This window comes from Myiozetetes cayanensis, unplaced genomic scaffold (genome assembly GCF_022539395.1).
Source record: "Myiozetetes cayanensis isolate MyiCay16 unplaced genomic scaffold, myiCay2020 scf15, whole genome shotgun sequence".
NCBI classification, from domain to species: Eukaryota; Metazoa; Chordata; class Aves; order Passeriformes; family Tyrannidae; genus Myiozetetes; species Myiozetetes cayanensis.
In genome coordinates this window covers 7,179,146-7,202,354 of record NW_026087159.1, presented here as the reverse complement: position 1 = coordinate 7,202,354, position 23,209 = coordinate 7,179,146, and the positions used below count along the sequence as shown (strand labels likewise).

Sequence of the window (23,209 nt, the reverse complement as noted above, 5' to 3'; positions counted from 1 at the left end):
TGCTTTCATTCTTTGTAGAGAGCAAAATAACATTTAAATGTGGAACTTGTTGTTAGACCTGCCCCAGTACTCAGGGGTCTCTTGGTGCAGTATTTATCAGCTGATGTCTTGTTTCTATTTGAGGTCAGAGGCGTGTGCTTTCTGGTTCTGTGCTTCCTAATGCCATTGCAGATGGGCCCACGTCTTCAAAAACAGCCTTTGATCATGAGCTTGTCATCTCTGTGCATGAAGCCATCTGTGCCCAGGAACGCGTTGGTTTGTGAAAGGAAACAGCTTTTTGCACCTGCACATCTGCAAGCCTGTTTCCTTTCCTTAAGCAACAATTATTTATAAGCAGGTTTGTAGACCCCTGAGAGATGGGGCTGATGGTAACGCTGACAAGAGCGTGGTGGAAAGTGGAAATCCTGAGCGTGGACATGCACTGAGAAGCTGAGGGTGCTTTTGTCCCCAGTCACCCTGCTCAGAGGATGTTGTAGCACTGAGACTTAGCAAGTCCAGGTTCAGTTCCTGGCCGGGCCTCAGACATGACCCATGAGACAGAATCACTCACATTTACCCTTCTGCCTTGGTGTTTCCATGGCATAGAGTAATTTTTCCACTTAAGCACTGGGAAGCCAGAGTGCATTTGTCTGTGAAATGCCCAGCTGCTGTCCTGTGCAGCCCTTTCCTTACAGGCTGACTGATATTTGAAGCTCAGCCTGCTGTCTGCCCCAAGCAATGTCTCTGCAGTGCACTCAGCCTGTACCGAGCAGCGTTACCTGTGCAGGCACGAGTAGCTGCCTCTACAGGCAGGGATGGGCAAGAGAAGAAGAAACAGGTGCAGAGTAAAGAGAGCAGGAACTGGATCATCTTGCTGGTACTGGGAAAGAAGCATTACACATGTGCAGCTACTCTTTGCTCTTGCCAGTGGGTGTGGAAGAGCCTACTGGGTATCCTGGCTGTGTTCACAGGCGGGCTCATGCTTGGCTTTGTTCTACAAACGTGGAGGTGAGATTGCAGAGGAATGGAAACTACTCAGGTGCTGTGCCAGCATGGTTCCAACATCTAGTAAATTAATTGGGCAAAGGAGGAAGAGCTGAAAAATAGGCAGCAGCCCTGAGGAAGTGGTTGGGATCTGCCAGCTCCCCGAGAGGAACTTGGTGAAAGCTGCAGGCAGGTGCTGAGGGCACAGCAGAGAGTCAGGCTCCACCTGTGCAAAGTTCATGCACTCTTGGCATGTGTAAAGATCTTAAGTAATTTGGAGAAGGCCTTGACCAAAAATGAATGTTGCCTCTCCACACATTTGGTTCTCCCCTGGCAAAAGGAGTAGGCAGGATGAAAGGGGGACAGCAGCAGGAGGAAAGGAGTTGTCCTCCCTGTTTATCCTTTTTTCTGCTCTTCTTGCCTAAAGACCCTTGTGGTCAGGTCCAGGATGACAGTTCCCATACAACATCCAGGGCTGTATCAAGCCAAAGAGCAAAGGTCCTCCTTTTCCTTAACTGCATACAAAAGATAAATGGAATATATAGTGTAATATGTGCAGCTAGAGAGCCTGTGTTCAACAAAGAGACTGTTCTGAAACCTGAAATACCTTATTTAGCTTCGAGTTATTTTATATTTCCCATTTCCTAAGGCTTAATACAATTAGACTTTGGTCTGGTAGCATGGCTCCTGTGGATTGATGTTACTGGGGAAAACTTATTGGTCCCCTCTGTTGGGAATGATTTTTGTGTGGTCGGGTTTAATACGACACATCATATTCTTGAGGGGAATTTGGCTTTAGTTTGTCAGGCCTTAATGTGTTGCTCCAGGTAGAAAGGACAATGTGTCTGGTTTTGTAAGCAGTCTGTTGTGATGGTTAAAGGAATGCTTCGATGGCAAAGCTACTGGAAAATAGAGGAAAAGTGCAGAAAAATATCCTGTGGGGCTGAGTTGTTCTTGCTGCCTCTTTTTTTTTTTTTTTTCCTTCAGCTAGTAAGTGCTGACTGAGATGTTTTGCAGAAAGGTAAATTAATTTTCAACTTGGTTGTACTCCTTTTAACTGATACAGGGATACCTTGCAGCACCACTTGTTTCCTGTTTAAGTGAATGAGATGGCGAAATCTATGTGCACTTCGCTGGGTGTTGTGCACCATAGCAAACAGGCTGGATCTGAGGGCCCTCTTCAGATCAGGCAGTCTCTCTGAAAAAGGGCATTTCCTTCTAATGTAATTATAAAAACTTGTATTCCTGTTAGTTGTCTTGTGCAGAGTGCTGTACTGGGCAGTAGGAAATGTCTGAGGAGACTGAAACAAAGACCATGGGAAAACAGATAGCTGGTGCCTGGAAGGGGATGTCCAGAGGTGTGCTTAGCTCCCAGTATGCCAGAGCCTTCCCTGATGGCATGATAGAAGGGAGAAAAAGCCCATGGTTCAGGTAGGGCAGCCTCACAACTGTAAGGAAAAAATCAGATCCCATCCCTGGCTGGCACTGGAATTTGATTTGTGGTGAGTTGCCTCCTTCTTGGCTTTGGTTTCCTCCCAGCAGGACCCTCCACAGGACTGGGAAGACAAATTGGCTGATGTGTGCACTAAGTGCTTTTCCAAGTATTTAAGTAATGGAGTGTTAGGAATACTTTTATTTTTGTTTGAATCTAGTTAGTTTCTCCAAGAGTAAATTACTGCATAATAGGTCCTGTGTAAGCTCCCTGAGGAGACAATATGCGATTTTTGTGCCCCAATGGGAACATTTTTGATTCTTTAGGTCAATTTAGCAATTCCTTGTTTTAGACCTGTGGATCAGGGTGTTTCAGTTGGCAGTTTAAGAAGTGTCCATCAGTTGCAGTCTCACAATTCCAGGATAACTCTGATCCAACCTTCTGCTCAAAGCAGGGTCAGCCATGGGATCGGACCAGGTTGCTCAGGGTGCTTCCAGCTGGGTGTTAAAGCCTCCAAAGACAGAGGTTGCTTTGCTTAGTGATCTGTGGTCGCCTAAGGAGCCTTCTGCTCTCTTCTGTTACAGAATGAAGAGGAGGAAATCAAGCTGGAGATAAATATGCTAAAAAAGTACTCCCATCACCGGAATATTGCTACATATTACGGTGCTTTTGTAAAGAAAAGTCCTGCAGGTCAAGATGATCAGCTCTGGGTAAGTGTTCAGTGTCATTTCTTTTCACTAGATTTACAGCTCCTTCCTTAGAGCTTCAGTGTGCTTGGCTTGGACTCTGTCTCAGCAAAGCTCTAAAGTCATTGTTCTGAAGAATAACATATAAAAGAGAAAAATTTCTCCTCCCTAGACAGCTTCCATCCCCTATGATTTCCTCTGAGGATGAGCATAAAGTATGTTATGATACTTGTGACTTGTGCTGTCATTTTGATTTGTTGAGTCTTTTTTTCTCCAAATTAAACACTTCTGTGTTTGTTTTTTTCCAAAAGTGAAAGAACTTGTCCTTTTCCCCTCCTCTCCTTTTTCTTCTTGCTTTCCTCTCCTTTTTTCAGTTGGAAAATAAAAAAGAGAGCAGAGGAATTGGCAATAAAGCAAAGAAGAATAATGAATCCTCCAGTTTTTTGGAGGCAAGATTTTTAAAGGTCTGCATCAAAATGAGAACTTTCAAATTTTTAAAAATTTCCCATGTTTTTCGGTGCTATTAGCTCTTGCTTTTCCGATTTTGTACTTTGTATATAAAAACCCCTACCTATAAGCTGCAATAGGAGAGGAACACTACTGGGTTTGTTTGTTTATTTATTTAGCAATGTGTGTGATTCAGGAAATGAGATTTTAAGTCACTTGGCATCCAGGAAGGCCACATGTAGTTTGCCACACCTGGGTTGTGGTGGGGTGGGGGTTTGCACGTGGTATCTGTGCTGGCAGCCTGGCAGAGCTGTAGTGAAGGTGCCCTGTGTTTGTCCCCCTGCAGCTGGTGATGGAATACTGTGGTGCAGGCTCTGTCACTGACCTGGTAAAGAAGACAAAAGGGAACTGTTTCAAGGAAGACTGGATTGCTTACATCTGCAGAGAGGTTCTCAGGGTGAGTCCTGCCAGCAGAGCTTTGATGCTCATTTGCAACAAAAAGGGCTTTCCAAGCCTTTGGTTGCTAAAATAGGTCACTAATGAGCATTATTGTTTAAAGGTTGTGATCCATGGGGCTCATGGTCTGCAGTCCTAGAGTTCAGAAGAGCCTTAAGAGCCGGCTGCTTGACATCCCATATTGTTGTAGTTAATCCCATTTTCTGTATGAAAAGAACAGAAAATTCCTGTTTCCTATGGCAAATAGCCATCTTCTAAAATTCCAGACACTGGGCATCTAGAAAAGTAAATAAATTTTGTGTTTTCAGTAAGTCTGTCCTCCACATCAGGAGATCTTACTGCTCCTTTGCTTCAGCTGTTCACACTGTGTAATGCCTTTCTGTTCATAATTCCTGTACCTGCACACACTCAAGGGTCCCTTTTCCACACTATTAGAGACAACGTTGACTAAACAGTGTTCCAAAGTCTTAAAGGTGGCCCTGGTGGGACAATATTCCCCAAGGCAATTCTTGGAGCTGTGTTTCATTCTATGCAGGCTTAGGGCTGCTTTATTTTATGGGGTTTTTTCCCTGGGAAGTACAGAGGATAAAACAATTCCCAAGTGTAATCTGGTGAACTGAGCCTGGAAAAAAAAAAAAAACATATAATGTTGGAACCTGTCATTCTAAATTCCCCCATTACAGGGTTACTGATCCATCTTCCTTGTAATGGAGTTTTACATCTCTTCTAAATAATGGTAAGATAAATGTGTATTCTGGGAGATGGAATTCAAGTGGCATGCCAAAGTAATGCTTGAATAGGGGTAAAACTTTGTTCCAGGAGTTGAGAAACGTGCTCAGTAGAGAGCATTGGCCATCTTACAGGGATTTGGCACTAGTCTGCAGATTATAGTAACTATATCTGGAGAGTGTGGGGAGGGCTCTTCTGCAAAAGAAAAAAACATTAATGGTGTGGTCAGGTTGCTAAAGCAACTGATGTTAAAAGGTTTGGTTTACCCTCATGCAATTGAAAGCCACAACAGCGTGTTGGTAAAAGCAAGAAATTGGATTTAATCACGCTGGTTTCTAAACAGAGTGGCCCAGTTGCACATGGATTGACAGTGCTTCCTTCTGGGAAATTTACAGGGTGGGTGGAAGCTCTGTTTGAAGCCATTAATATTGGAGAGGATAAATGTTTTGAGTGAAGCATCTCTGGCTTACTGTAATGGGTTATTTCAGTGTGTTCCTTTATATCTATGCTAGTTCAACCATGGGCAATTTTGAAATGAAGGATAATGTAGCAAATATGAGCTGATTGAAAACAATACTTGCTGCATTCAAAAAGCGGTCTGACATGGTATTTTTAACTTTCTGTAGTGCATTTACCATTGAATTTACCATTTTGCTGAATGCTGTCCATACAGAGCATTCTGCTTTGTCCTTTTCTCTTTGGTCTGCTTTTAGCACAGTGTCAGAAGCATTCCTTGATTCTGAGACAGAAGTTTTTAAAATCTTGCTACCTTGTTCTCTTCACACTTGACTTCAGAGATGCTCCACTGCTGTCAGGTCTGTGGAGAGGAAAACAATCAAACTTGCAGTTGCTGTTGTCTCTCCTCCCCCAAAATGGGCTGTTCATGTTGCTAGTAACATCTAAAGTATTTTCCTTACAAATGAAGTCTGAAAAGGGTGAAAGTGCAAAAAGGCACCAGTGTCACACTCATGGTAATAATGTTAAGAAGAAAGGATAAGGAAAGTCTGGTTTTCTTTTAGGGCTTGGCACATCTTCATGCTCACCATGTCATCCATCGAGATATTAAAGGGCAGAACGTTCTTCTCACAGAAAATGCAGAAGTAAAATTGGGTAAGTTCCCTTAAAGGTGTGCTAGAAACCTGTTTGTTAAAGTTTAAGATTTCCATCTTGTCTCCGAAAGAACCTTCGGTAACCTAAGAGCAACAAGTATGCAGAGTATTGTTAATGGTTGTGCCTGTAAGGTGTCTGTCACGTAGAAAAGACTGAAAATGTGACATGTTCTGCTAGAATGGTTCTCACAGCCTGTGGGGAATGCAGCTGCTTCTGGGGAGTCAAACACAAAGCCTGTGTAGTAAGTCACAGCAGCACCAGGCCTTCACAGCTGATCCCAGCATGCAAAGATTTCCAAAGTAAAAAAGTAGTGGGAAGAAATTACACTAATCCATTTATTTCTCTAAGGGAAGTGGTCTTGGAGATTTTCGTAAGTCTGACAATATGTGAAATTACTCATGTGTAAGGGCTACCACTGAGCTAATAGTCATCTCTCCAAAAATTTGGAGGGTTTACTCATTTCCTTTACTTCCTGTGACAGGTCAGTGTTGACAACTTGTGAATTCCTAAGACTAAACTCAAGCATATATCTCTCTTGAGGAGGGCATGTCTTTCATGTTTTGGAAAGACATCACAGGGAATGCATGGCAGTGTTTTAAAGGAGAAGTCTCAAGGGAAGCACTTCTCTTATTTGTGATGATCTTTTCTGTCCCTCTCTCTCTAATTGAAAAAATTCACTGTAGAGTTGGAAAACAAAAATAATAAACATGGCTTGTGGATGTGGGGTAGGAGCAAGTAAAAGTAAGCACTTTAAATCTCATTATGATTTAACCTTGTGGCAAAAACTAAAGTCAGAGGGAGTGTTGGTGTTGTATTAAATGAAGGCAAGATTTTACTTGTAGTATCTAAAACATATGAATTAGTTGGCAATTGTTCCCTCTTAAAACAGGTGAGATGGGGCAGTTGTGTGTGTTTATGGTCTTGTATAGTTACCAGTCCCACAGTTCTCCACATGGTTGACAAGAAAGTTAAATCTTTCTTACTCTGGGTAAAGATGAAACAGATTTACTAAGTACAACAATTTTTAAAAAGACCAGCAGTTGTTTCCAGATATATTTAGCCTGGTGTCTTAAAGCAAAGAATCTAGAAAGACAGGTTCTCAATCCAGTTCTGTTCCACTTCAGTGTAAGAGTGCACACTTCCCATCAGAAGCACAGAGTGCACGATGATCCCTAAGGTCCAGTCCACCTTATTCTTGGAGAAGGTTTGCTGAGCAGGCACATTAAATTATAGTAGTAAAAATGATTGGAGTTTGCAGATGATCTGCAGTAAGACAACATGAATGGGAAAATCTGCTCCTTCATGGCAGCCATAGGGCTGTCTCCTTTCAGTCCTTTCTTTTCCCTGCTACTTTGCCTCCTCTGGGAATATCCCTCCAGTTCTATGCCCAGTGGATCCAATTAATGTATCTCAGAGGGTTGTTCAAAGAGAAATACAGTCACGTAATTATTTGGTTTCATGTTTGAACAAAACCATTTTGCTGTACAGTCCTGATGATTGTAACACCCTTTTCAGCTCAAAGAGCACCACACGATTCTCTCATTATGATGAGTCTGAGATCAGAATAAAGTAGTAGACTCTCCATCTTGTTTAAAGATACTTATGAATGTAGAGAAGGAGTTATTCCAGACTCCTCAAAATGAAGTGATGTGATGGTTCTTTGCAGCTTTCACAAGTTGGCCATATTAGACACATCCAAATTTACCTTGTCTGTAGACACTATTTTTACTTTCACACACTAGTCCTACTCATTGTAGTGTTTAAATTAAGCATAAATTATTCTGTAATGTCTTCCTAGACCAATTCATGTTGTTGTAACCTGCCTGGCAGATTTAGCATGCTGTGTATTTGATCCTTTATTTGATCAAAAAGGAGGGGGAAAAAAAAAGGAAATTAAATTTCAGCTATTGGACAAGATGTGCTGGAGGAACTCAGGTTTTATACACATTGTAGCCCAAAGATTTGGTGTTCCAAACAGAATGAAAGTAACCAAGCACTCGTTCTGCCATGCGAATACAACTTCTTACTGATTTCTTTACCTCTTCTTGTATTTTCAGTGGATTTTGGTGTAAGTGCTCAGCTGGACAGGACTATTGGGAGAAGAAATACGTTTATTGGCACACCTTATTGGATGGCACCTGAGGTCATTGCTTGTGAGGAGAACCCAGACTCTACATATGATTACAGGGTAAGTGTTAAACTCCACATAAGGTACAAAAACGTGCAGGTTATTGCTGAAATTCTGCTAATTTGAAAAATTCAAACTTCCTGCCTTTTAAACCACAATAATACTAGAACAGCACAAATAGAAATATTTGTAATATGTGGGTGAAGGCTCTTCTTAAGGTTGGAGTTTCATTATTAAATATTTTGTGTGAATTGTTAATACCTGACACAGACTTTAATGGTCTTCTCTGCAATAAAGAAGTACTGATATATGAAGGTTGCAGGTCTGGATAGGAAAGAAAGGAAGAGAGACCTTCTGTGCTGCACTGGCAGAGTGAGGTCATGTTGTGTGTCTCAGTCATGACCAAAGAATGTTCTTGGATTTTATTTTTCATGCCATGCCAGTCTTCTACTGAAAACTCAAGAAATTATTTCTTGTTTTCATTCCCTGTCCCCCTGTTCCTTCTCAGAATGTGTACTTATCAAAAGATACAGTTACAAAGAATGTGCACTCCTAATTCTAGAGGTTTCTTTGATTTCGGTAATAATGACAGTTTGTCAGTTTTCAAATAGATTCTGCAGATGGGAGTTTAAAACTGATCAGCACAGGGTTTTGGAAGCACTTATGCAGACAGTGCTATGACTCAGAAGGTGGCACAGGACCGCTCTTTTCCACAGAGATTTATAGCTGATAGGATGAGCTACCTAGCAGGAAGCCACTCTGTGGCTTCTTTGTCTTAAAACAAACAAACCAACCAGAAGAGTAAAAATATATACACATAAATATGTGTGTTTACAGACTGAGCTTTGCAAACATTCCTCATCCTCCCTGTCAGCTGTCTGCCTCTTTTGCTTTGGAACTCCAAAATTCTTTGTAGCCTGGAAGTTTCTCTCATTGTCCCCAAAACCTGTGGTACTACCCCAGTAATCATTTACTTAATGACAGATCCGGATCATGAATCCATGAAATTCCCACCTGTTTTGTTGCCAAATCCCTTCACAAACTCTGATATGAACTCACTTTCAGCTCGTGTGAAGAGTTCAGAGCAGCTGGACTGAGAAGGCTGATAAAGTCAGGTTTAGTTGGAGAGCTGGGCTGGGTATGAACTGCTATTTATGTAATGGTTTATTCCTTCTAGTCTTTGAAGTTTTGTTTTCTCTCGCTGTGTTTTTTAAAACATAGTTGGAGAAGCTCTGCAAGTTAGTTTGGTCGCCTCTCATTCGGCTATATTTAGACACAAAAATAGTGAAATAATGCACATGATTAATCAAGTGGAAACCTGTGAAGTTTTTGCAGTCACTGGTGGTGTTTACGATTTACCGTCATGATTAAAACCTGGCCCTTGGCATCCAGATCAGCTGATTAAAGGGAACTCCACTCCGTTAACTGGGCTGAACATATGCTGCAGCATAAATTTGACTGCATGGTGTGCTCTCATGTGCCCAAAAACGTGTGACTGGAGATTTTGTAGACAGAAAAAGTCAAACCCTGAGTCCGGAATATAATTTCTGTTCCATTGGTGTAGAAACTCAGCAATGACTGCTCTGAAATAAGCATTAAGACCAAGAATTTTTGGGGCCAGAAGGAGGAGGGCAGGCACTGCTGTGTCTCACTACCTCATGAAAACAGATTTAAGACATATATTTAAATGGTGCCTGCTATATTCTGGCTCTTGTTTTTTGAATGCATAAGGTCTGCATTTGGGGGCTGGCTGCTTAAATGATGACTCAGCTGTTCAGAGTTGCATAGGAAATGGGAAGCTTCAGGCTATTAGCACACTTCCTAAAAGCTCAGTAGGGAGTGGGAGGGAGCAGAACATATGTCATTCCTACTAAAACAACATGATCCAGGAGAGATCTAGGGAAACTGTAAATAAAAAACAAAACAAAACAAAAAAACCCAAAACCTAAAAACCCAGAAGAAAACAAACAAAAAAACTTGAATGTTGCAAGCTGCAATGTGCACTGTTTCTTTCCTGCAGAGTGACCTGTGGTCTCTGGGAATCACTGCTATTGAAATGGCCGAAGGAGCTCCTCGTAAGTGATGTGGTATAAAGGTGGGGGTGTCTGTGCTTTGTAACATGTTCTGTGCTAAAATAACTCATGTTTGTCTAACACATAGATGTACAAAGTTCTGGTTCTGTCTGTATCTTTAAAAATAATCTATAACTTTTTCTCCTTTGGACTCTTTTGTTTTCCTCTTCCTTTTAGACCCCTTCAGTCTATATTTTGATTCCTTACCTTCATTTCATAGGGAAACAAAATTTATTTTTTTTAGAGCTCTTGTTAGCATCGCTTTGTTGACCACTGCCTGTGGGTTCAGCTGAGTAGAAGTGATTGACATGTTAGCAGAAAACATTGACAGGAGTGGCTTTGGGTTTAGGTCAATAAAAATAATGATGGCAGTTGGAGAAGGTAGGCCTAAAGGTTATATTTTTCTGTACAGTTTTTGGGATTAACACTGTGTTTTCTCACGTTTAGTGGCTTTGGTCCATGACCATATTCTCAACCTGACAGCAGATTACCATGGTTTTACAGCCTGCCCGTGCCTGCCAGGTGTCCCCTTGGCTCCTCCAGTGAGCCTCTGGCAGCAGAGATCTGTGGATGCAAAGTCCCCCTGTGTTGTGGTTTCCATGGGGGACTGGCTGCTTTGCCCCAGCTCCTGCAGAGCAGATGTGATGTGGTGGGGTATCCTGTCACCACTGAGAGCACAGGGGATGAAATAAATCATACTCTGGCCTGAGCCTGAGAGCGTGTAGGCTGTGTTGTTAAAAACACACTTGGCTGTTCTCCCATCAGATTTGGTTTTCAGCAGGAGCCAGCTGGAGTTCAGGAGCACTTTCAGACCCTGTGCTTCAGCCAAACTGAAACTTGGTCCTGAGACATCAGTCCGTGGGGAGTTTTCTTTGAGAGACTTTGTAGCTTTGCATGCCAGTTCCTCATGCCACTTGTATTGGATGTTTTCCCTAGTTTTGACAGGGAAATGCTATGGGTTAAATTCTGTTGCATTGTGTTTTGTTTACTGTAGTACAGCAGTGTGACCCAGAGATAGAAACTAGACTTCTTCTGTGCCCCATCTCCACTGTATCATGCATTATTGAAAATACAAAGGAAAAAGTCAAAACCAGAACCCAAATGTGAGAAATGAAAGCAGGTGGATGCAGACAGAAATTAATAGAAGGCAGGGAAGGCTTTACCAGAGCACAGTCTTCTCACTTGTACTAATGTTGTAATGTTGTTTAAGTCCATTTACATTAAAAGAATCACTGCTGGACACCGACATGTAAGAAATCAGCCTCCATGTAGTTCCTATCAGTTGTCATTCAGTAGCTCTGTTCGGTGAAGGAAAACCTTTGACCCCTGATGTTTCTCCGTGGCAGATGGAGCACACTCATAATTCCCTACAAAATGCACGGGATAGATGAGATGTGACAGTATTTACTTTCTGCAGAGTTCTTCGTAGCTTCAGCTTCCCACAACAGTAACACTGAAGAGAAGTGCATTGGGCTGGAGAGAAACTGGCATCTGAATGAATTCAGGAGTAGAATCTGTTGCAGATTGCCTAATAAAAGTGCTCACACTCCCAAGCACAGCGTGGGTAACTGTGCTCAGTCATTCCACTCTGTGCCGGTGAGGCAGGTTATGAGCCCCTCGCTTCGCGTCGGGTTTTCTTCATCCTGCATTTTCTCATATGCCGCGAACGATGTAGCAAAGAGCTTGGTTAAAATGGAGCTTATAATTTATCTGAACCATAAACCAGACATAATGACTAGATAAGTATTTCAATCTCAGCTTTAACTTCTGCTTATGTAAAAACACGCTTTGGTGTATGAAAAGGTGAACTTTTTTTCATGTCCCTCTGAGGCCTTATATATCAGAAATATGAAGGAAGTTTTACTTGTTTGTGCATTGCAGCTTTTCTTTAGAATCTCTTTTAACTGGAAATTTCTGTGTACTCAGAGACTTGGTTTCTTGGCTGTAGTGTGAATTTTGTGGACTACTGTTGTGGTTCTGGGGCAGGTTCTATGCTGTTTCAAGTGGGGATGTTTGTGGAGGACTGTTCCCTCTGTTGATAGAGCCAGGCTCACGGACCAGCTGGGTCAGCATGGTCTGGCTGTGGGAGGGACACAAGGAGGACATGCACCCTTCAGTAATTTGTGGTTTCTTTCGCAGCCCTGTGTGACATGCACCCCATGAGAGCTCTCTTCCTCATCCCACGGAACCCACCCCCAAAGTTGAAATCCAGAAAATGGTAAAGAGATGTGTATAAAAATCTATAGTTCTGGCTTCTGTGTTGGGCCCAAGAGGATTTTAAACTCGCTTGTCCAGAGACAATGATCTTGTTAAATCTTACAGTGATCTAGGAGGTGTTTCTCCTAGACTGTTTCTGGTGCTGGGTTAAGCCGGAGGGCAGGTACAGTTTACCTTTGGGAAGTAACACCTTTCTTTTGAACTCTGCCTAAACTGCAGCAGTTGTTTAATTTTGGTGTTTGTGGCTGAAATTGCAGGATAGGCAAAGAAGGCTTAGATGGGCTGCTTGGGGTCAGTGCTTTGTCAGAAGAATGCGTGGACATTGTGGGGCTAATGGCAGTCAGTGTGCCCTACAGATAATTACTTTTAAATGAAGTGTATAAAGAAAACCTTCACCTGCTCTGTCTATTTCAGGTCAAAGAAATTCCTAAACTTTGTCGAAAGCTGCCTTGTAAAACATTATTTGCACCGTCCATCCACTGAAACCTTGCTTAAGCATTCTTTCATCCGAGACATGCAGAACGAACGGCAAGTGCGCATCATGCTGAAAGATCACCTGGACAGGACCAGGAAGAAAAAAGGAGAAAAGGGTAACATGGCAAATGCAAAGTGGTGCTCCACAATTGTTTTCTGGTCTCTTAGTTCATATTGCTGTCCCAGATCCACCTGTTGTGTCTCCATAATTTTATCTTGTGAATTCTTTGGGGGCAGCAGGGCTGCAGTGAAGGGTTTTGCTGCACTGCTGCACTGCAGTGTTTTGCAGTGGAGTGCACCAAAGAGACCTAGAGAAGACCACCAGCAAAACACAAATGGATATAATGAATCATCTGCTTCACAGAGTGGATCAAGAAAAAGAGAGAATCTGAGTTTGTTACAAAAAACAGCCTTACTCTTCAAAGCAAAACCTGGAAGAAGCAGTGCTAGAGAGGGGATAATACTTGTGTAAATGCTGCTATAAATGCCATGGCAGACTAAGGGCTGTGCAGAGGGGGAGTGAGCCCTGTAGGCTGTCAACCAACGATTTTCTCCTTCCTTCTCTCCTGTCTTCCTCTTCTGTGTATTGTATATGGTAGAGGCACTGTGAAGATCAGTGACTGTGAGGGCAAACTTGGAAAGCACTGTGGTGTTGGAAGGTGTTTTGTAAACTCCAACCAAGTAGTGATTCCACAACAGGAATATCTGTGCCTAAAATGAAATTGCTCTTGCAATGTAGATTTACTGACTCCAGTAGCAGTTGCAAAATCTGCCACCTCTTTCAGCTGTGAATCTCAAAGCACATTGGAATGGAAAGATAGTAAGTCAGAGTTTCTCACAAAAGCCCTTGGGGAGGGGCAGGAAAATGCAATGATAACAATCACTTCTTGATGGATATTTTGACCTGAAAAGTGCTATTTTAATCAAGGCTCCCCTGAAACGGAGAACCTTGTAAAATTGCCAGACTATACACTTCAAAATAGTAACTTCCAAAAAAAATAAAGCCCAAATTTAGCATGCAGTATAGCCAGCAATGCAGGGTAGGACCTATCTGAAATTATTCCATTAAAACTGCCTTCATGTTAGCCTTGAAGAGAAATTTAAACTACAGGTCAGCCTCTTCTAAACCTTTGTGCTAAAACTAGCATTAGTGCAGGGTTTTTACTTATTTACTTTGATACAAAGGGAAACCTAGATTTATTGAAGGCCTCAGCATAGCCATACAACAGGTATGAGCAGCAGAGCAGGGCAGTGCAAGGCTTTTATGTCCTATCTAAGTGTCTTTCTAAAGATCTCCTCTGCTGGTGATTCTGTGGGGGCTGGGTTTCTCTGTGGGTTTAGCCTAATTTGTTTCAGATGATGGAAATAGGTTAGTTTTGCAAAACCAACACAGTCAGTCAACAGAAAAGGTGTGTGTGTGTGTAAAGGGGCTGCCCTGAAATATTACCTGAACTAGTTTTTGAATTATGTACGTGGATATTTTGCCTCCCCTCAGCCTCCCAGTACAATCTGTGACTTCTAAATTCCAATTCCTACTGAGCCTGTAGTTCAGGTTGAGAGCTCAGAAACAAAGTTCAAGATCATACCTTAAATAACAGTATCCTCCTCTGGTGTTTGTTTATTCTCTTTTTTAGAAGAAACGGACTATGATTACAGTGGAAGTGAGGAGGAAGATGATGAGCTGAATGAAGATGAAGGAGAACCAAGGTTAATTTTATTACTGGAATAGAAAATTTGACTGCCCAAGCTGTTCTCACTGAAGGCAGCTCTCCTCAGCCAAAACAGCTTTCTTAACTTGCTCTGAATCCCTAATCTCCTGTTTCCCCTTTGGTAGCTTTAACAGTTTTGTAGCTGTCAAACCTAACTGCTGGGTATAAAATGTCTGTAATAAGCTGCTTCTTAGTTCCCCTGCAATAGGGAGGAAACTCTCAAATGAAGGACCCAATAATCAGCTTCAGGCTGGTTTGTAGCACAGCGAGTGTGGATGCGCAGTCAACGTGCTGGAGATAAATCTTAATTTCCTAACACAGGACACCAAACAATTCCCAGTGCACTTTGTATTCTGTCTTTAATGTTATGTTTAGTCATGTAGAAACCTCCTCTTTGTTTCAGCTCCATAGTTAATCTCCCAGGGGAGTCAACTCTCCGTCGTGAATTTCTGAGGCTGCAGCAGGAGAACAAGAACCGTTCTGACCCTCATCGCCAGCAGCAGCAGCTGAAGGACCAGGAGAAATATAAGAAGCAGCTGCTGACAGAGCGGCAGAAGCGGATTGAGCAGCAGAAGGAGCAGAGGAGGAGGCTGGAGGATGTAGGGACTGGCTTGTATTGTTATTCCATGTGCCTGTGGAAAGTAGGCTTTGAAAGGCAAGAAAGGGCTGTGTTAAATTGTCAGCACAACCTGGAGCATAGTTTTCCACCTTGGGACAACTGTGAGACTTTTGAATGTAATGATTTTAAATGGGCTCTGTCATTTTCCTGCTGACAACCTGCCCTGAGCTTTGGAAACAGAAGAGGAAGGGCATTTTGCTTGAGTTAGTTTTGGTGGGAAGCCCAGGCAGATGGGATGAGAGATCCCAATTTCTTTCTCATGTGCATTTCCCAGTTTGGTATTAGTCAGTCTGGTCCAGAGTCCTGGCCCTGCTTCTGTCTGAGATGTTAAAAGGTAGCTGCTGCCTTTTCAGCTGCCTGACACGCTGTGGTATTGGAGGCAGGGTTGAGTCATAGAATCATAGGTTGGAAAAGACCTCTAGGATCATCCAGTCCAACCTTACCCCAGCAATGACAAGTGCATCACTAACCATGTTCCTAAGTGCCACATCCACATGTTTTTTGAACATTTGCAGAAATGGTGATTCCACCACTTCACTGTGCAGTCTGTTCCAGTGCTTGGTCACCCTTTCAGTAAAGAAATTTTTCCTAATATCCAATCTAAACCTCCCCTGGCACAACTTGTTTGTTACCTGGGAGAAGAGACTGACCCCCACCTGTCTACAGCCTCCTGTAGGGAGTTGTGGAGAGTTACAGGGTCCCCCCTGAGCCTCCCTTTCTCCAGCCTAACACCCCCAGTTCCCTCAGTCACTCCTCATCAGACCTGTGCTCCAGACCCTTCTCCAGCTCTGTTGCCCTTCTCTGAACTCGCTTCAGCACCTCAACGCCTTTCCTGTAGTGAGCAGCCCAACACAAACCAAAAATAACCAGCATGTCTCTTCTCATGAGTATCTGGCAGAACTCAAGCATGGTGTGAACTCTGGAGCTGATGTTTGTGAAGCATAGTGCTGCTCCAGAAGAACAGGCACTTCGGAAAAACCCTTCCTTCTTGAAATGACAGGAAAACATTTGTCATTAGATTAGCTACCAGCTGTCAGGGAGATCTTGCATGCCTGCGTAAATGAATGACAAATCTGCCCTGGGCTGCCAAAAGGGCAGAGGTTTCACTTCAAGTTTGGCAGTCGTGGTGGTGGCAGCTTCTGCTGGGTGGTGTGTGGGGTGTCCCCTGTTAGTGACTGCAGAGCGGGAAATGGGCCCTGTGATTAATGAGCAATGGCATAAGTAATTGATGGGTACAAAAGTAAAGTGAAATGAGCAATGTTGTTCCCTGGCTCTCTTCCAGCACCAGAGGCGAGAGCAGGAGCTACGAAGGCAGCAGGAGTGTGAGCAGAGGTGGCCAGAGGCAAAGGAAAAGGGTAAAGAAGACAAAAGGGCTGTGGAAGATGAACACTTTATAGTAGATGGACAGAGGAAGTTAGAAAAGAAGCAGGTATGACGAGAGTGTTGACTGTTTGCAGCTCCCTGTTCCTGTATCTGGTGTCTTTCTCTGTTCCCTGAGGGTGTTCCCATCCTCTTGAGTCATGGACCAAAAAGGGACTTCATTAAGGCATTCACTGCCTCTTGTTCTCAGATTCAACCTTTTTTTGAGTTAACTTACGTGTTACTGAGTCATCCTCCTTATCTACACCAGGGACATTGTCTCTCCCACTTCTGTCCTGACTGTTTCTCTGTGCTGAAATGGTCTTCACTCTGATTTAAAATTCCTTTTCCCTGATCCAAGCATCAGGTAAACCTAAGCTTAAATCTCTAGCCTCCATTTTGTATTCTGGTTGTAACCAGGACCATTTCTTTTTCACAAAAGCACTAGAGCAGAGATTAATTTTAATGCTGAAGTCTCATTATCAGGTTTGGTACATTGACCACCATGTTTTTCTGATGTTTCAGCTGCAAAATGATTTGTAGAAGCATGGAGTATTTGATTAAAGTCCTCCAGTTTTAGGAAAAGTAAACAGAAGAAATATGATTTTCTGACATACTTTCTAAAAAGCCATGTAGAGTATTTGGTGTCACTTTATTCTTCCTGTCGCTCGGGGTTCTGGCTCTTCTGTGGGTCCTGCTGGAATTGTGCTCACTCTGTTCTTTGAAAAGCCACTATTTCCAGCAGACAACTTGGTTGTCCTCCAAGGCATTGTTCTCTCTGAGGTTCATCACCCTCTGCTTTCAGAAGATGGAAGATATGCAGCACAACAGGAGGGGGCATCGAACTCTCCCCAAAGATCAGACACAGCTGCTGTCCCTCCAACATGACCACAAGCAAAAGAAGGAGCCTTCCACGAGTTCAAGTGCACCAGTGCAGCCTCCATCAAGCAACACAAGCAAAGAGGTACTGTCTTGGCCAGTGTAGCATTTTGGTGCCCTGCAGTTTATGATGCTGTGGTTCTGCTGAAGCCAAAAGCAGACTGATCTTTAAACCTCAATCTGGAGCATGACCTGTATCTTACTACACACTTATGCTATAGTCAAGTCTTTGTTTGCCAGTAATATTCAGAGGATAAGGGAAGGGAAAAATTGTTCTGTCACTTCTACTTGAATTGAGAGAGGGGTTTGACTGGTGAATGGGGAAACAAAGTTCTTCTGGTCAGCTAGGTGTCATTCCCTTGTCTTTCAAAGAGGAATGAATTAAGGTAATATCATCTGACATTTAACAGAGGTCTTTGCCTGATGTGAGAGTTCACAAAACTGACCCAGACACAGAAGAGCATCATGCCTCTCAAGTACAGACCTCTACTCCCCAATATAAGGCTGTGATGCCTTTTCTTGTTTTTTATGTCCCAGGATAAGATTTGATGGATCAGGGCCACAGAACCATTTCTTGGGAATTCCTTGGCTTTGCTTTTGCACTTACCTTGTCACCAGCAGGTCAGGATAGGTTTTCCCTGCACATCTCTGTCCAGATGTGAGCTCATTGTGTGCTGTATCTGGTCTCACCAGCACCAAAGTGAATGAGCTGAGAGGCAAAAATTCCAAGCTCAGGCTTGACATTGCACAGGCTGAGGTCAGTTTGGGGAGTGTCACCTGCATGAGTTTGCATTTGGATCACAATACATTGCATGAAGCTCCCTGTGGGCACAGAGCTGGGGGAGGAATTATCATATCTAGTTTTTACATCTTTCTTGCTTGTGGTAGAATTTGCCTTTCATTATTAAAAGTTGCAAGTAATGAAAATGTGGCCTCAAGATCATATAATGATTGAGTTCACTGGGGTTAGAATTTTGTGGTGCTTGGCTGTGGTTGCTTGTTTTAATAAGGTATTTTTTGGGAGGGGGGCAGTTTGCTGTTCTTTTTTTCCCCAGTGGAGATCTGTGAGACTAAGTGGAATCATTTTCCATGTCCTCAGCAGTTTCTTGGCTGTGTTAAGAATATGCTTACCTTTCTGACACAGGCACAAACATCCAGATAAAGTGAGAGATACCGTTAAGAATACCCACCCAGACACAGATAACTGGGTATTTTTATGGCATTATTCTCTAGTTTACTGTACTGGGCTTTTTCTAGGCTGCTGAATCAGAGGATATGCTAGAGATTTACTCTAGAGAATGGGAATGAGTCATATTGAGTGGAACTGAAAAGAGTAGTGGGGTCATAACCACAGGATAAGGATTTTTGTAATGAACAACGCCCTCGGGAGATTCATTCCTTCTAAATCGTGTTCCTCAGTCTTTTCCATAGTGCAAGTAACATACCAAAAGATAGTGTTAAAAGTGTTTTAAAGTAGAAAGCAACATGCAGTAATGTCAGTGCTAGAAGGGGATAATAAATATGCAGCAAAACAGGCTGCATGTTGTCAAAGATAAGTAAATATAGACAGATGATTCCTCCCAGCTAAGATCCCAGCCTGCAGCAAAAGAGATGACCTAGAGTACAGCAGATGGAAACTCAGGCCCTTCTCCTTACTGCAGTTTGGAAATGTGATGGAAAAGGATGGGTTGCAAATGGAGAGAAAGTAGAGGTTTGTACTGTGCAAGGGCTGTCCTCCTTGATGAGAAGGTCCATCAGAGGTGGTTTACTCTGTGGTGCTGTGGGAGAACATCCAGCCTCCAAAGCCTGGGGCTCAGTGTGCAATGTGCTGATGCTTTTCTCCTTCTCAGGCCGAGGACCGAATAAAGAAGAGTGATGCCATCCAGCCTTCCCTGCAGTGGCCAGCGGCGCTGGGGCACGAGGCCACGCCACACTCCAGGATGGGCTCGGGCAGCAGCTCCAGCCCCTGCACCCCCGCACCACAGAGAGCCGTGGTAGTGCAGGTACTGCTGCCCCAGGTGGGGAGGAAGAACCTGAGTGGTTCACAAGCAGAAAAATGCATCAGAAAACTGATTTTCTTCATTCCCAGCACAAATGACTGAGGTCTGTGCTACCCATCTTGGGGGCTTTTCAGTGACACCGTTGCTGCTAAGTTCTGTTTGGAATTATAGTTAAGCACTGCAGGTCAGGGTTAGATAACAGTTATTTTTATATACTTGATGCCTGATTGCTGGTTCCATGATATTCCTCTTAGATGTTTCACAGAAAGCCTGAATGGCTGCACTGTTGCAGTCCCTGGATGATGTATTATTTACACGGTGCCATAAGTGTGTGTGGTGGCACTTTACAAAAAAAGTCCAAAGCCAGAATTTTTATAAGTGAAATCATGTAAAAAATAAGAATGTTAAGTGAGCTTATGAAATAATCTGAAGGTAGGTGGAGATGCAATAAGGGCAGTGCAGAGTCAGATTTTGCTGTGGTACCCACAGGGGAGTGGCACTCAGAGCAGGCGTGAACATTGTTTGTGTGCTGCTGTGGCATCTTCTGGGCTTGTTTCCTTCTGCACTGGATCTTGAAGTCAAAGGGGGAGGATCAGGCTGCAGAGGAGGATGGGTTGTTGGTTGCAGCTCAGCTGCTTCCAGAGCATGTCGAGCTGTCCCACTGCTGAGCCCAAGCAGCAGGATGGGCTTCTTTGAGGCATTGTTGGTTATTGCTATGAGATTAAGTTATACAATCACAAACTTTTTTTTAAACTTATTGCTGGCAGCTGGAATTTTGCTTGGCATGAGCTTCAGGTGAACATCTACATGAAAGATTATAGAATCATAGGATGGTTTGGGTTAGAAGGGATCTCTAAGGGTAATTTAGTCTGTTTTCAGAGATGGGGCATCTGCAACCTCTCTGGGCAAACTCTTCCAGTGTTGCACTACCCTCATTGTAAAAAATTTCTTCCTTTCCTGAAATTCAGGATCCTGACTTGACTCTTTGCCTGAGCTATATTCCCTCAGGACTGCAAATTCCACCAGTGCACAATCACTGCAGCCCTGGCTGCCTCCAATCTTGACGTCCCCAATTAGCTCCCTTGTGTTAGTGACCCTGAGGTCCTGTATTGCATCTCCCCTGATAGGGCTGCCTGTTACCTGGCTTAAAAAGTTGTCCTCCTTGCATTCCAGGAGTCTTCTGGATCACCTACAGCTCCCTGTGCTGCTCTTCCAGCAGATGTCAGGGTGGTTGAAATTCTCCAGCAGGATATGGGGAAGCAGGTTCTCCTTATCATTCTACTTCAGTTTGTGCCCTGAGAGAGTCTGTGGAGTCTGGGAGTCAGATAATAGCTGGCTGTTAGTGTCTCTAAGTCAAAGCCTCCCTGTGCCTTTCCTGTTCAGGTTGCTATTTGGCGATGATGCAAAAATCACCACAGACAGATGCTTTGAGCAGAAAGGTCTCACTTCACCTGATAGCTTTTTCCTGGAAAAATATTTATGTGTGTCTTCTCACATCCTTTTTTTCCAGGGCCTGTTTGTTGTTTCAAGTCACGAGTATTGTAAGTGGGCTGAGTTGATGGCCTGGCTTGTAGCATCAAATCACTGGAGAGCTATTGCAAGGTCTGCAAGAAGGACATCTGTATCTTAGCCTTGGGTAGAGACTGGCAGCTTCCCTGAGGCAAATATTTCAGCCCTGTAGTAGCAGTGGGAGCATCCATAGTTTATTGCAGGGCCTTTGGGATTCTGCAGGATCACAGTGGCTGTACAGAGGATATTTCTGCCCTGTTGAGGTGCCACTCCCAGGATGAGAGGAGCTACGTTCAGGCTGGCTTCTTCACCTGGGACAAGTGATCATTCCTTTGAACCCTGTCAGTGCTTCCCTGTTTGGTAGCACCTCTCCCAGCTGCCAAGAGGAGCAGAGAAGAATGAAGCAGTGTGTTTACCAACCTCTTTCACATTCCTTGATGGAAACTACACTATAAAAATTTTATGTTGTTTAAAGTGATGGTGTTACTTAAGGATAACAGCAGCAAGTGATGTACAGTTGTTGCCTGTGATTTCACTCCCTGCTGGGAGCTGCCCTGTTGCCCACTCACGAGGCACAGCTCCAGCTGACAGCCCATGTGGACAGGGAGAAACCAATTTGTACTCTTTACCTGCTGTGTTTGCATGGAGACCAGATGAACTTCAATGGGTAATTTGTAAATCCTCTGGAGGGTTATCTTTCCCTTTGCTGGTTGGGAGCAGCTGGTGGTGTTAATAACAGCATGTTTGGATATGCTGCCTGCATGAACTGTGTGAAGTGTTCAGACAGTAGGAGTGATGGGCCAGTTAGTCACCTGGAGATTAAAAGACTCACAGCAATATACTTGTGAAGTTCAGTACGTGGGTGCCTTGTTGATTTAAAATAAAAGTGAACTGTGGAATTAAAATGCAAGCTGAATTCATTACAGATGCTGCACTGAAGAACTTCCAGCCAAGTTTGTCAGGGAGGGATCATCTGTCATTACTGCTCTGCTGAGACAAGAGTGACCTCTTATTTCCAGCAATCATAGTCTGTGAGATCCTGTGGCAGATCCTTGTTGCCCAAATCTCTCTCAGAATTATTTCACTGGAAAACCTAACACAGCCCCTAAGGTGCAAGGAGCATGATTTCTCAGTGTCTAATATGCTACCTGTCTGGTAAGGGGAATGTGAGATGTTACCAGTTCATAGTGTACCATTTCTACCTGTTTTGTATCAGTGTCGTGTTGTTTGCAGTACGGTAGCAGGTCTGGTAGATTTCTGTTGTCTGGAGTGATGTGGCTGAATCAGAACAGGAAGGTTAACAATATTACAAGAAACAGATGTGCATAAAGTCGTGGGCTGTCTTGGTATCCCAGAGCGCATCTGCTCAGAAGTTTAAGAAACTCTTTTTCCTTATTCTGGTCTGTAACAACACTTGCACTTTATCTGTTTCCTCTGTGTAGATTGAGTTCAAATGAGTAACTTGGGCATCCTCCAAAAAGCAGCACAGCCTGTCTTTTTTAAACTTCTTCCTTGTAAATCTTTTTCAACTAAGTCTAGTAATGAGTGTTTTGTGTTGTATCACCTTATGTTATCATTTCAGGGATCAAAGGGTTCTTTTCCTTAGCTCCATTATGAGTCCCTTTAAGGTTTGAAGACACCCAGTAGGTAACACTGTCTCCACTACTGCTTTCTGTTCACGAGAAGAGCTGCTGTTCTTTCAGTATTACTTAAAAACAACTTAAGATTCAAAACTTGGTATTTTAGAGTAATTGTTTGGTGAGGCTTTTAAATTTTTTTCCCCCATACAAATGATTTTATCTGTAAAACTTTAAAGGAATATCAGGCACTATAATTTCAGGGGTTATATGAGATGGTTTTGGCTTGCTGTGGAAGCAGGTGTCTCTTCTTGGCTTTACAGAAACTGGTGTACTGGTCTCTCTCTGCCCAAAGAAGATATGTGGACACCATCTGCAGAGTTTGGATTCACTCTGTTATTTATATCATGATTCAGCAAAGCTCATCCATGCTTTTAAGTACAAATAATTTTCTGGTAGTCTGCAGGACTCAAAAGCTGGAATTGAAGAAGAAATGCACGTATCTTGTTGAGAAAGTGACAAAAAAAAATCCTCCTATATTCTGATAATAATACACTTGCTGTAAAACCTGTTCCTGTAGCTACAATGAATCGTTTCAAGGGAACACTTTGCTGCTCAAATAATTCTGGTTAACTAAAAACTGTTATTAGTGACAATCATGTTGGACATAAAAGTAATTTTGACAAAATGAAAGGACATAGATTATGAGATGTTCTGACTGCTGAAAAAGCTATTTTCTGTAAAGGGAGTCAACAGAACATACTGTCCCAAAAAGGCAGGGAAAGCACCTGAATATTTAACTAGGTGAACTTAGCAAAACTGGTTTTTGACAGTTGACTTTGC

At 43.0% G+C, this 23,209-nt stretch overlaps 1 protein-coding gene across 3 annotated transcripts in view; it reads left to right on the top strand.

The window, feature by feature from the left end:
- NRK (Nik related kinase) overlaps nt 1-23,209 on the top strand; it is a 94,573-nt gene that overhangs the window by 35,267 nt on the left and 36,097 nt on the right. For 2 of the 3 annotated variants that reach the window (XM_050310236.1, XM_050310233.1), the window contains exons 4-15: nt 2,980-3,105; nt 3,875-3,985; nt 5,733-5,823; nt 7,881-8,011; nt 9,972-10,026; nt 12,163-12,241; nt 12,655-12,830; nt 14,349-14,421; nt 14,827-15,022; nt 16,325-16,471; nt 17,207-17,365; nt 19,131-19,283. In XM_050310236.1, the coding sequence (XP_050166193.1) occupies nt 2,980-3,105; nt 3,875-3,985; nt 5,733-5,823; nt 7,881-8,011; nt 9,972-10,026; nt 12,163-12,241; nt 12,655-12,830; nt 14,349-14,421; nt 14,827-15,022; nt 16,325-16,471; nt 17,207-17,365; nt 19,131-19,283 (1,497 nt within the window). The remainder of the gene's footprint in view (nt 1-2,979; nt 3,106-3,874; nt 3,986-5,732; nt 5,824-7,880; nt 8,012-9,971; nt 10,027-12,162; nt 12,242-12,654; nt 12,831-14,348; nt 14,422-14,826; nt 15,023-16,324; nt 16,472-17,206; nt 17,366-19,130; nt 19,284-23,209) is intronic. The other variant, XM_050310235.1, reaches the window with a different exon arrangement.